General features: G+C 45.0%; 1 protein-coding gene across 15 annotated transcripts in view; it reads right to left on the bottom strand.

Moving 5' to 3' along the window:
* Window positions 1-12,589, bottom strand: part of CACNA1G (calcium voltage-gated channel subunit alpha1 G) — a 138,612-nt gene that overhangs the window by 30,163 nt on the left and 95,860 nt on the right. For 8 of the 15 annotated variants that reach the window (XM_057418393.1, XM_057418397.1, XM_057418408.1 and 5 more), the window contains 5 exons: window positions 11,948-12,132; window positions 5,957-6,083; window positions 2,582-2,707; window positions 1,886-1,975; window positions 1,098-1,311 (listed from right to left, as the gene is read on the bottom strand). In XM_057418393.1, coding sequence (XP_057274376.1) covers window positions 1,098-1,311; window positions 1,886-1,975; window positions 2,582-2,707; window positions 5,957-6,083; window positions 11,948-12,132 — 742 coding nt within the window. The remainder of the gene's footprint in view (window positions 1-1,097; window positions 1,312-1,885; window positions 1,976-2,581; window positions 2,708-5,956; window positions 6,084-11,947; window positions 12,133-12,589) is intronic. The other 7 variants (XM_057418394.1, XM_057418399.1, XM_057418396.1 and 4 more) reach the window with 1 other exon arrangement.

Below are 12,589 nucleotides of genomic sequence, written 5' to 3'. Positions count from 1 at the left end.
GACACCGCTGTAGTACGTGGTTGCATGGTTAAGCCTGTCATAGCTATTTAAATACCTTGAGACTATTAAAAACAATACATCAGACTCAATATTACCAGCTTTCGGAACAAGCGCCTGATCAGACAGCCTCTTAAACAGTACTGAAGTCTGTCAAAGATAGAAAAGAGATGTGAAAGGGGACACAGAGAGAGCAGCAGACGGACTGACCAGGGAGGGAAAGTGTGAGGCCATGGACACAAAGGGAAATGGAGAAAGTTCCGTCGGAAGACAGCATGCGAGAAGAAGAGGACCTGCGACCTGTGGCCTCTGGCTGACTTATTTAACCAACAATAAAATAACAAAAAGACTAAGAGACAAGTGTTGGATTGGAGACTCTTGGCAGAGCGGAGGTCTAGCCTCCTTTCACCTGTAAAGCCATTTCTAGGCAGGGCTGCCAGCTTGCACATCCCTTTTGGAGTTAAGTTCAATTTGCATCAGTGCTATTTTGTCTAGTTAGTTACTCTTCTCAACAGCTTTTTTTTTTTTCTGATCTGTATTTCTCAAGCAAATGCATTGATATGTTTCTCTAAGGAGTTTTTAAGCATTACTAGAATGAGACGGATCCATTATTTTATTACACTCTTGAATAGCAGTGGTGCTACAGCGCCAATAAATAAACCTTCTTGATAAATGGGACAGGTAACATCACTGTGGCATTACAAGGCTGTAATAAACTAAATAGTGAATCCAGTTATCAAGCAACAGTGCTCGTGACTCAGAAGATTTATGATGCCATCCGGCACTGCTGATCTTTGCAATTGTCACTATTTGTGTAACACTGAGCTCTGCTATCCAAGAAGCTCCAGGTCTGATTACTATTATATTTTAATTTAAATAACCTCCAATGGAAAGGTCATTGCAAATCATGCAGCCATTAAAAAGGCCTCCATGGCTCCTTGCTCAGCCTAAAACGATGCTATTTCCTTCATGCAAATTTTATAGCTGGACATGCTTTTTGGGAGAGGAATGATCACCAGACGCGAGGCAGGGAGGGGAGGGAGAAGGGGATTGTGTGGAAGGTCAAGCAGGACTCAGAAAGATGTGGAAAGACTACCGACCAGCCATCTGTTTCTCCTTACTCCTTCTCTTTTTCTCCAGCCGGCGAAGCCTCTTCTCCTCCCGCCTCTTGGCTTCTTCCTCCTCCTGATGCTGCCGACACTTGTGGAAGTTCTCCACCACTACCCCCACAAACATGTTGAGGACAAAGAAGGCCACGATCAGCAGGAAGGAGATGAAGTAAAGGAGCATCCATGGATTGTAGTTCATGACTGGCTGCAAAGTGGAGGAAGGCAAATGTCAAGTGAACCTCAAAAAACCAAGAAGGGAGCAAACTGATGCTGCTGCCCATGCAAAAGCTGTGGGTGCCCCTTTCAGGCAGCTCAGTGTGCTCTGCACTTCACAGAAATTAAAGCTCTCTAAGATATTTTAAATGAATGTTCGCAAAACACAAAGAACTTTTGAAAAGAACCACCTCTGTTCTGCCAACAGCAGGACAGCTCTGCAGTTATTGTAAATCCCTCACTGAAAACCTGTACCTACACAAAGCACTTTTCTCCTGAAATGCCCAAATTGCTTAAAAAGTCAAACCATTCTTTGATAGGTGCAGTTCTCCTAATGCTCGTTACATCAGTCGTGTTGCGAAATCCATATGAAAAAGGTTAGGTCCAAACCCCAACTTCTCACTGAACTCCTTGTCATACCTGAAGAGTTGAGTTAAATGCTTCCCTCAATCCTAACCCCACAACCCCATTTGACTGTGGAAGCCAATAGTGTTTTGCAAAACAGGAGCCAGAATGTGCAACCTTTGACAACTCATTTCTCACAGAGCTTTTGCTAGAACACGTACCTGCTGGTCAACTCCCACCGCATCTAAGCCATCGTACATGATATCCACCCACCCGTCCTTGGAGGCCAGAACAAAGAGAGACATCAGGGCCTAGAAATGCATGGGAAAAAGTTAGATATAGTTGCACTAAAGTTCTTTTAGTGTAGTATTTTACTCCTCTTTGCCCTTTCCTGTCTGAGGATTATCATTACCTGCCTGGTAATGGGGCACTTTGATGCCCAAGGTTTCTCTTGGCAGCATGAACCTGTCAATACCCCTGGTTCAGCAATGAACACTAATTCGGAAACCACAAAGCAGAAGACAAAAGCAGTTTCATTTCTACCCTCCAGGTCTTCACTGCTCCCCACTAATTAGTCCTTACCACGCTACTAAAATAAGGCTGTGTTGCAGAGAAGGTTGAAATTGTCCGGCTCTATTAGACAAGCCCTTCTGCAAGATATATTTAGTTTGTTATGTAGCAGTGAAGCAATTAAGTACTCCACAAAGCCACATGTGCTTGTTCTGTTCCGAAAAGAAGTGTATGCCTGCTTGGAAACACTACCTTTGGGATTTACAGAGACAGAATGCTGTGTATGTGAACTGAATCTTTACTGCAACTGGTAGTGCCCTGTAAGAAAATCCCACGGGATAATAACGCACAGGTTTTAAGTCAAGGAGGTAAAGGAGCAAAGAAGCAGATTACCATTCTATTAATACCTGGCCGAGATTATCAAAATTATACTTGTGCCGGACCCATTTGTAGCTTGCTTCTGTACAATCCGATTTATTTGTGATGTTTCTGGTGTCCTCCCCCTGGCAGACAAAAAACTTGCCTTTGAAAAGCTGCAAAATATGCAAAGAAGAGGAGAACTGTAAAGATTCAGCCTGCAGATGATGGGCATTTCTCCCTGGGTATTCTGCACTTCCCACGCTGACCAGAGGAGTTAAAGGAAATGGCCTCATTCGTGCAGGTTATTAAGTGTGAGCAGCCTACATAATACACACCTAATGAACAAATGCATGATTTCACATCGTTTAGGACACCCACCTCATGTATTAGGTTGTCTGGTTCACTGATCTGAGAGTGCCCTAAAGGCCTTTGCTTCTGGGTCGGCAGCAGAAGTGTAGCTCCAGCTAATAGCCCAGACCAGCTAATGGTTTCTTACCACTTGTGGAACGACTCCAGCGGCTCTCAGCCCAGTTAATGGTGCTGGTTTTAAGAGTCACCGACAAATTAAGTGTAACAGGGGCCCTCTGTTAGCAAAGGAAAGGTGGCACTGATGAGCACAGCAATGGACTAAGCTCTGCTCTTAGGGGTCACAAGGGAACATGCCAAAGAGGAGCCAAGCTGCTGCAAGTGATGGGCTCTTGCTGAATCAAGACTACTGTCAGTACAGCTCTGGTCCCTGATCCTGAACACAGTTCTCCAGCCGTCATTAGGCTCTGAAGTCTGTGCAGGGGTCTCTAAAAATATTCCCTGGGGTGAGCTTAAGGAGCCAAGCCCAAATAGTGCTGGCTACATGACCCTGAGCTTGTTTCCTTTGGTTTAAGCCAAAGGAGATGCAACTCCTGGGGAGTCAGCTCATGATTTACACCTGCAGAAGCAACATGAGCCTCCTGATTCTAGACCTGCTGCTTCCTCAACAAGGAACAGACTGGTAGGGAATGATTACTGCTTCAGACAGGGTGATTGATGCTAGCAGGATGGATGGTATCAAAGCCCAGGAGACAACCAACAAATCTGGTTTTATTTGCTGACAGAAGCTATTGACATTGCTGGTTTTGGGGGAAATGGCAGCCTGCTCTCCAGGCTCCTTAAAACACCACCTGGGTATACAGAGAAAAGACACTGACAGATTTTGATCTGTTGTTTTAAACAAATATCAGTAGAAATAATAGTGAACAAGATAAACCCACACATTACTCCATGGGTTTCCTTCAGCAATCAACAGCAGAAGGATGTTCTCTAGGCATGCAAAATTAATCACCACTCAATGCAGCCATAAAACCTCTGGATGCAAAAAGAGAAGTATTCCCTGATCTTTCCATGGAGAAACACTATCTGTGGGTACGGCAGACTGGGGAGATATAGCCTTCACAGAGTAAAGCTTTAATTAAGCAGGAAGGTAAATAACTGGTTTTAATATATTGACTATAAATATAACTTCTCCAGGAGCTGGCCTGTAATGCCACTCAGATGGGAGCAGTAACACAGCTACTAACGGGGTCTGGAAATGCAAAGCTCTGTTTGCAAAAATGCTGATCCCCATCAGTGCTTCAGGTTTCAGCACTTCTGAGAGAGCCAGTGTTTCCCACTGTACTTGTTTTGCATATTTCTTCTGTGTTACTAATGACTATTCATGCGTGGGCAAGCTCTACGCCAAAATCAGTCTTGCTAGGAGGAAATACCATTAGAAATGTGGACAGCTGAATTTTAATAGCATTTAAACCCTCTGGTTTAATCCCCGGTTTATATTTACGTGGGAAAACCAACTGTAACTTGGAGAGATCATCTTTTTATAGCAAATAGCTATGGCCCTAATCTTACACCTAATTAGACATGAATATTAACGGAGAACTTCGCATCCAGAATACAGGATCAGTCTTGCTTGTATCTACCACTTAAGCACATCAGCAGTCATGACAATTTAACCTAAGACTGCAAGTCACCAGGGAGAAAGCAATCGCAATTAGCAGGGAGGGAACTCAAAGAGCATGCTGCAACTTTTGTTGCTGGGTATAAATTTTCCTGTGTCTGGGTTTTATACTGTTTTACGGGATATGCTTTGTTTTATTAATCTGTTTAGTATAATGGATGGATGTTGTTGTACTCGAATGCAAAGCCAATCTAGCCACTGAGGTGGTTATGCATGGCACGTTCTCTGTTTATTTTCAATGCTGTATTTATTATTTAAAGAGTATATTAGTATAAAATATTACATAAGACACCTTTCTAAACCAAAGACAAACAGCTGCTTTCCAAAGCTGGCTGTGACAGATCAGATAAACTTCAGAAAGAAATAAGTGTTATGTCTGAATATTTATATGAGACAATCTCTTCAGGTGATGAGAAACCAACTGCATTGGAAACTCTGCCACTTTTCTCCTGGGTGCCTGCACTTCTGGGACTGAGGATATTGCCAGCAGAGCTGGCAGGAAGCAGACTCAGAAATCTCTATTTCTGCAAGCTTTCAGTTGTACAAGCTGTCAGAATCTGAATGAATTTCTAGTTCAAGGTCTCTCTGGAGTTTACAAACCAACAATTTCAGCTTTGAGAGTTTCTATTTCCCCATTGGTTTATACCTAGAAGAAGGGAGGGGAGACGTCCCTATGTTATCTTGCAGACAGAACAGGAATGGGATTTAACAGCTTCCCTAAGTGGAGCTTTTCTGGTGGTACACATCATGCATCAGGCCTGACCCTTCTGTGGTGTGGCTGGGCCAAGAAAGTGGACAAATATCTTGAATCACATCCTATTGCACGCAAAGCAGAAGTTCTTGAGGTGGGGAAAGGATGAAGAAAGCCCGTTCTGTGCTTTAAGGGGGTCATCACGTTGGCTTTTGTAATCACTGCATGCAACCGGGAAGCCTCAAGAAAGTTCCAACACATCAAGCGACACAAAGCCAAGACTTGGAAGTCAGGAATAAATATGTCTTGGGAGCACTTGGAAGGCCACGCTGTGCTGCTGGGGTGACAACTGAGGGATACATAAACCCTTGGGTCTGAGTCATTCCAGGCTGTTGACTGTGGCAAAGCTATGGATTCAAAACCAACACACACTTCTAAAGCTGGGCAGAGGACCTTGATGGAACCAGAGGGGCAAAACTAACTCTACTAACTGGATCTAACCACTGCTCCTTCAACTATGGCTGGGAATACATGCTGATGGGTCACTGTTGTTAGACTGCAATTGTTAATGAGATTTTAATGACTGATGAATAGTGGGAAATCTGCTTCCTCCTCAGCCAAACAGCCCATTGGTTCAGTTTCAGGAAGGTTTATAGTGTGCTATCAGTGTAGATACCCAGATGTGGGGCCATGTGTGCCTCCTTACCTCCTTGGGTTAGGTGCTGAGGCTTACAGGGGACTCACCTGAACTCCCAGGATTCCAAAGATTATGAAAAAGGCACAGCAGATGACCACGATGTTTCCAATGGGCTTCAGGGATGACATGAGAGTCTCCACCACCAGCTTTAGTCCTTGGGCTCGACTGATGACTCTGCAGGGACATGTAAACATAAAAGCTATGTTAGTCCTGTCCTTGCCCTGTTCTGCCTCAAGATAGGAGATGTGGAGAAAACAGCATTAGGGAATTTGTTAGAATGGCAAATAACTCCAAGATCATCAGGACATCTTGAGGTTGCTCAGAGCCGCATCCAGCCTGACCTTGAACACTTCCAGGAATGGGGCATCTACCACCTCCCTGGGCGACCTGTGCCAGCATCTCACCACCTTCACCACAAACAATCTCTACATGTCCTCACAGTGCTGCTGTGCACAGAGCCCTGAGCTACCCCTCAGTATCATCACAGTCTCTTTATACCCACAGTACAACCTCAGCTACTGAACCAGTTGTGCCCACCAATCCCAGGCACCTAACCTTATTTCTGTAGCTCCTCCTTGTCTGGTACCACACAGAATTACTGTACTATGCTCTCAAGGACAACACTACAATAAAAGCACAAAACTTGTGTGATTTAGAGAAGCTATGTCACCATGCTGGGCAAGATGAACGAGGTATTCAGGCTCACAGACCTGAAGATGGAGAGCTAAAGGACCGAGAAAGGCATCTGAAGAGGTTGCACACCTCCCTGCTCTTGATGCCAACCGGAATTAAGCATTTCACTAGCGCTGTAAATCAATTTGTACTGATGCCACAGAAACTGTGTTTTCCCAAGGCAGAAATAGCTGTCTGCTGTGTAAGTCAGAGGGGTACTGGCTGGTGACTCCTTTGAACACTTGGCACTCAAAAGTGCCACAGAATTCCCCACCTTCCTGTCTCTGCCTGGTTCTCCTTCCTGCCATGGGAGTCCTCTCATTGCCCCTCTGTTTCTCCCCAAGCCTGGCTGCACCACCTGAAACACAGTTGGAGTTTTACTGATGGGAGAGGATCCAAGTTCTCCTCCTCTTTCCTGCTTCCCAGGGGTGCTCCCAGGAGAGGTCCCCATGGATGCATGCACCTTCCCAACATGCATGGCCTTAGCTGGGACCACAGCCAAGCCTGCACCAATCCTCCCCTGCCCCAGAGCCAGCTGCTTTAGCGAACTGCAGTGTTCAGTGTACAGCACCAGGGCTTTGAAAACCAGTTGGCTTTAAACAGAATCCTGAAAAGCTAAAAATTATTATTTCCCTATTTTCTGGTTAAATATTTACTCGAAATGTCAAGGGTAACTCATCAATTATCATTTAAAAAATAAACAGATGGTGGTATTTTTATCCACTCCCTTAGCAGTGAAGCACAAAATGCAGATGCTGCTGTTCCTAATGCCTGATGTCTCTTCCAGGTAGCTGCTGTGGCTCCCCATTTCAGACACCTCAGGTTTCCCAGTGCTCAGATCTGGGATATTTTAGGGGATGAGCTGGGGGGTGAGATGGCTTAGGGAGCAGAGGGCTGCTCAAGACTGAGATGGCTCCAGGGGATAGTGTGGACCCCATGCAGCCATGGAAGCATGGAGAAGGTTGGTGTGAGATGCCAAAACTGCCCATGTGCATTACCCCAGGCTGAGGTCCTCGCTTGGGGCAGTGATGCTGCTGCTGCTGTTGTTCATTGAGAGGCTGAGAGTTGAGCTGAAAACACCTAGCAGGGGCAACTGGACAATAGGTTGATGTGCCCTACTCAATGTGGTTAATCCAGCCTAACTGGCTAAGCAAGGGCTCTTCCCACTCCATCTAAGTGCACGCATTGAGATGGACAGTCTGAAGCTGAATATCTTTTCTAAATCCTCAGATAGTCTAAAGACGTTGCCATCCCTCAGCCTCACACCATCCTGGGTGAAATGCTACAACTGCCAAACTGAGAAACTGAGGCATGGGAAGACAGCAGGTCATATTCTCAGAGGTACGCAACAACTCCATTCCAATGATTTAAATGGAAATCAGGTACTTTGGTGCCTTTAGGGATCCTCAGTATGTTCTGTCCACTGTCACACAAGATGGAAACAAAGTCAGGTCTTCTCAGTTGAAGACCTGTGGTCGAAGCTACTGGAGCATCCTTAAATTTTGAGGAACAGGAAAAAAAATCAGTCTCCAGAGTATAAAGCTAATAATCTTCTCCAACACTTATTAAGAAAGTCTATTCTAGAAATAATAAAGTGATTTCCCTTGTGAGATACTATTCGGTATCCAGCAGAGAAAGAAAATAGGAGGTTACTTGTCTGACTTCACAAAGCCATGTGTGTTGAGAAAAAAAAAGGATGAGAAACTGCAGCATTTGGCTGCTTTCAGTGTTTTGATCAACCAGGGAATTCCTCAAACGAGAACGCATGAGGGTAAAAGCTGCCACCAGTTTAGCTCCACGCCAGAGCTGTTTCCAGCCCTACAGGGAGAGACGACTTTGAAAAGAGTTGGAAAAGTAATAGTTCTTACTAATGAAAACCTTGGAGCTCCTCAGACTAAGGGCTTGATCCAACGTCAAGGCAAGTCTGTGCGGACTCCTGCTGCTCTCCTGAGAGTCTGTTAACTCTCTTAAGAGGTGCCAATGAAATCCTGAGCATTTCCAGATTGTTAGTATCACCCTCAACATGTCAACATGCAGCACCCCCACACCTCATCAATGTTGCCCAAGTCCTGCTGATAGCAGGCTTTTAAACTCTGTATTATCTGACCCACCACTCCTGCTATTTATCCCTGAAGGATGCAGCTGATTTGGAGCCCTCAGGGTGTTCCAGAGCCATAGACCCACTGTTCAGGACAATTCCAGTCTGCGTTTGGCATGTGACAAATGGGGAAACTGAAATGAGACCATTTTGCCTTTTTTTTCCTTTTCAGTGTGAAGAAACATTAATCCCTCAAGTTTCTCCTGGATCTGCTGGTCTCAGCATTCCCAAGGCTATTAAACCCCTGGTGTGAGACACTCCAAACCCATTGCCAGCCTCATCGCAGCTGGATCACATTTACTGATGTTAAGCCCGCTAGCCTGATCAGAGCGCTCAGAAGTAGCAGCAGCACTTAGATGAAGTAGCAGATCAACATTAATGAAGACCTTCCCCCACAGATTTAAACAAATAGCAAAGATGATATGATAGATAGAAGAGAGTCTCTGAAATGACTATTTCATACTGTGATGCTATAAAAAGTGAATAATTTAACTTCTTTGGAAGTTAAAGCCCAGGCTCTGTAGAGAGTAAAACAACACTGAAGTCCATTCACATTAAATCTGAATACATTTTCCATTTTGATTCCTCTTGTATCTTCAGCTACAACACTTGATCCCAACAACAGCAGGTTGAACGCATTAGGAAGGAATGTTATTGTATAAGCAATCCCTCTACTGGCTGAAACATCAGAGGGTCATGGAAATATCTTTAAATGTCACTCCTTTATGAATGTATTTTTGGAATTCTAGTCATAAAGCTCGGCTGGAATGCTCATGGTTTCAATTTGGAGGCTGATAATCAATCATGCAATCAAAAGCCCATGACTGGCACACAGGCCAGTATATTTTAATGTCTGGGTAAAAGGCACAAGTACTTGTGGGTTTGTGTGCTGCATAAAGCAGCGGGATTGTTTTCACAGGAGAAAATAAGAGGCAGAATGAGGGAGGTCTTTTGCAAGAAGAACTCCTTCACACCATCAACCAAGAAAGCCAACACAGATACAGTGAGGGCTGTCCCTACTCTTGAGTGTGACACACACAGCCATGGCTTGGCTTCTAACTGAGGGTGTGCTCCCTGCAACCCTGTCCCCAAGCGCTCACAGAAAGGGAGGACAGAAGGAATCGGGTTAGCTCCCCTGTTATGGAGACAGAGCATTCGCTTTGGTCTCTGCCTTATACCTTCCTGGAAAGAAGAACATTGGCTTGGTCTCCATGAGGAGCTTCACGTGGACACAGGGACTGGATGTGCACGGTGTGCAAAGACCTCAAGTCACCTGTCCCAGCTGTCACCTCACGTTGATCCAGCTGAACATCCCAGGCAGTGATGATGTGATCCCTGAGCCGCGCAGCACAGCCGGCAGCAAAGGCAGAGAGGGCAGCGCAGGGCAGCCCAGATGTGCATCGCAGAGGCAGATGGGTTTCCACATGTGGAGATTTATGACTTACTGAAAAGCCCCCAGTTTGATGGCTGCTTTTTCATTTCCTACAAATCTAATTACAGGGGAATAGAACTGATTGTGAACATATTTAGGGAATGGGCTTGTTGCTGCCTTTTTACGTTTCCTTTGTAGTAGAAAGCAGCATGTTGGCTGAAAACATTCACACACTCTCTTGAGAAAACATATCAAATGCCAACAGGAGTGGAATAGCAATGGAAGAGCTTAATCCTGTTCCAGATGGCAGGTCTTCCTCCAGCCTGCAGTTACTCCCCTAACTGCAGAGCACTCGTGTATAGGTGACTACAGAGAAAGGCTCTAGTCCTGGCCAGGCAGACCTATAGATCTACAAAGAAGCATGCAGGGTTTTTAGTAGGTCAGACAGGTAACTCTAGCAGGGCTCAGCACAACCCAATCCAGGTGACTCTGGTAGGGTTCAGCACAACTCCAGCCTCTTCCTCTAGATCCGATTTAAACACACCACCTCAAAAGAGAAACTTGGACTCCCCAGTTCAGAGATGGGAAATCAATCCATCTCTTACCCAGAGCTCTACACATTATACTGTACATATTCTTAAACCAGGTCAAAAATCAGCCAGAACAGAACAACTGAGCAGGTCTATCAAAGCAGCAACTGGCAGGAACTACTCCAAGAAACCAGAGTTCACATGGAGATGTCAGGGGACACATGAAGTGGAAAAAAGTCTGAATCGGAGTCACATAAGACAGTCCAGTCATATGGTCGTGGAGCTGCACCGCACCAGTGGCACTGTCTGTCCAGATAAAAAAGATTAAAAGCAGCTCACGTCCAAAAACTCACCAGAAACAACATACACATAGAGCAATTTAAGAGAATGTCTTTCATAGCTGTTGAGATATTTGAAGGATATATGTATAGGCACGGTCATTGTTATTTAGACTTCTTATTCACACAGGGGTAGTAAAACAACATTTTCTGTCAGAAGCAGGGTCCTATTTTTCTGTCCTGAAATAGAAAATCCTGACTCAAAGCAAACCTTTGATGAAGGAAGCAGCAGTAAGATATGACAGGCGCACAAAGATGCTTTGAGCAGGAAGGTTTATTAGCTGCTGCATAACAAGAGCGGCAACAATGGTATTAAAGAGGGACTGCATTTAGCATGGAGAGAAACCTTCATGCCTTGGGGTACAGGACAAAACATATGCCTGTCTGGAAGAAGCTGGTACTTGGGCAGGTTCTTGTCAGAGGGGTGCCTTCTCCTGGGGCATGGGATACCGCCTGCTGTCAGAGCTGGGGAATCAAGCTAGCAGGACTATTGCTTTCATCTTGTCTGGGCAATTTTCAAAGTAAATGTCTCTGTAAAATTAGTGGGGAACTGAGAGGAAGAAAAAAAGCTTCTTTGCATTCTAGGTTGAGCAACAGTTGAGTCTCTGCTTCCTTAAAAATGATCTGCCACCTGCTACTAATTTCCTTCTTTGTTACGAAAGCCATTGACTGCCTGAAGGAAAGGGGGAGAAGAAGCTGTTAAGCTGCACTTTACACAGAGCAAATGAGAACAGAAATAGCAGGGGATGTGTGTTTTAATGAGCAAAAAGAGGCATTGATCGGTTTACTGCTGCACTAGGGGCTCGTCCCAAAACACGGTGAGCACCCGTAGCTCCTCGCGGCACCGCAGGACCTGAGGATGCTCATTGTCTGCAGAACAGCAGGAGGCTGGGCACAGCAGTGGTGACAGACACCCTGCCCATGTCTCATCACCCCCTTCCCTTGCACAGATGATGCTGCTTGCAGGAGAGGCACGGTTCTCCTTTGGCACACACACTCTATGCTCATTTAGTTCTTTCTCTGCTTACCTTAAGGGCCGCAGCGTCCTCAGCAGCCTCAAAACGCGCAGCATTCCTAGGATTTTCGTGCCGCTGTCTGACACCATCGAGACCAGGATGTCGATAACGGAGATGAGAACCAGCACCCCATCCAGCACGTTCCAGCTGCTTTTCAAGTAGGCTTTCTCCCCAAAACACAAGCCTAGTGCCACCACCTGCCAGGACACCAAGTTGCAAGAAATTATGACTACTGCATCTAATATGTTTCTTCCTGTTAGCAACCTGCTGAGAATGCAGTATTTACAGATGCAAGTTTGTGAGTCCATTTGCTTCCCAATATAGAAGCCTAATTAAACAAATCAACAAAGTGTTATACTTGTGTGAATTATAAAAATACCTCTGCAGAAACATCCCAGATTGTCCCTTACAGCTGATGTATTTTTAATGCAGCTAAATGTAGCTGCACAAAACTGTTCCTGTTTAGCTTTGGCATAAAAAGTTTGATCATAATTTATTCCTGCAGAGTGCTGGAGCAAAGGTTCAGAGTGGCTGACCCAAGCAATCATTTATGAGCTTTGCAAATAAAGAAACTAGAGAAACTTTCCAAAGAAAGAGCAATTGTTCTGCGAGATGATTATGAATTACACAAGAGAGATTTACAGCAATGGGTTT

The sequence above is a fragment of the Pezoporus wallicus genome, unplaced genomic scaffold (genome assembly GCF_028554395.1).
Source record: "Pezoporus wallicus isolate ANWC-B61680 ecotype Strahan unplaced genomic scaffold, APGP_CSIRO_Pwel_v1 contig_3710, whole genome shotgun sequence".
Classification (NCBI taxonomy): domain Eukaryota; kingdom Metazoa; phylum Chordata; class Aves; order Psittaciformes; family Psittacidae; genus Pezoporus; species Pezoporus wallicus.
Note: the sequence above shows the minus strand (reverse complement) of the source record. Positions and strands in the feature narration are given on the sequence as shown.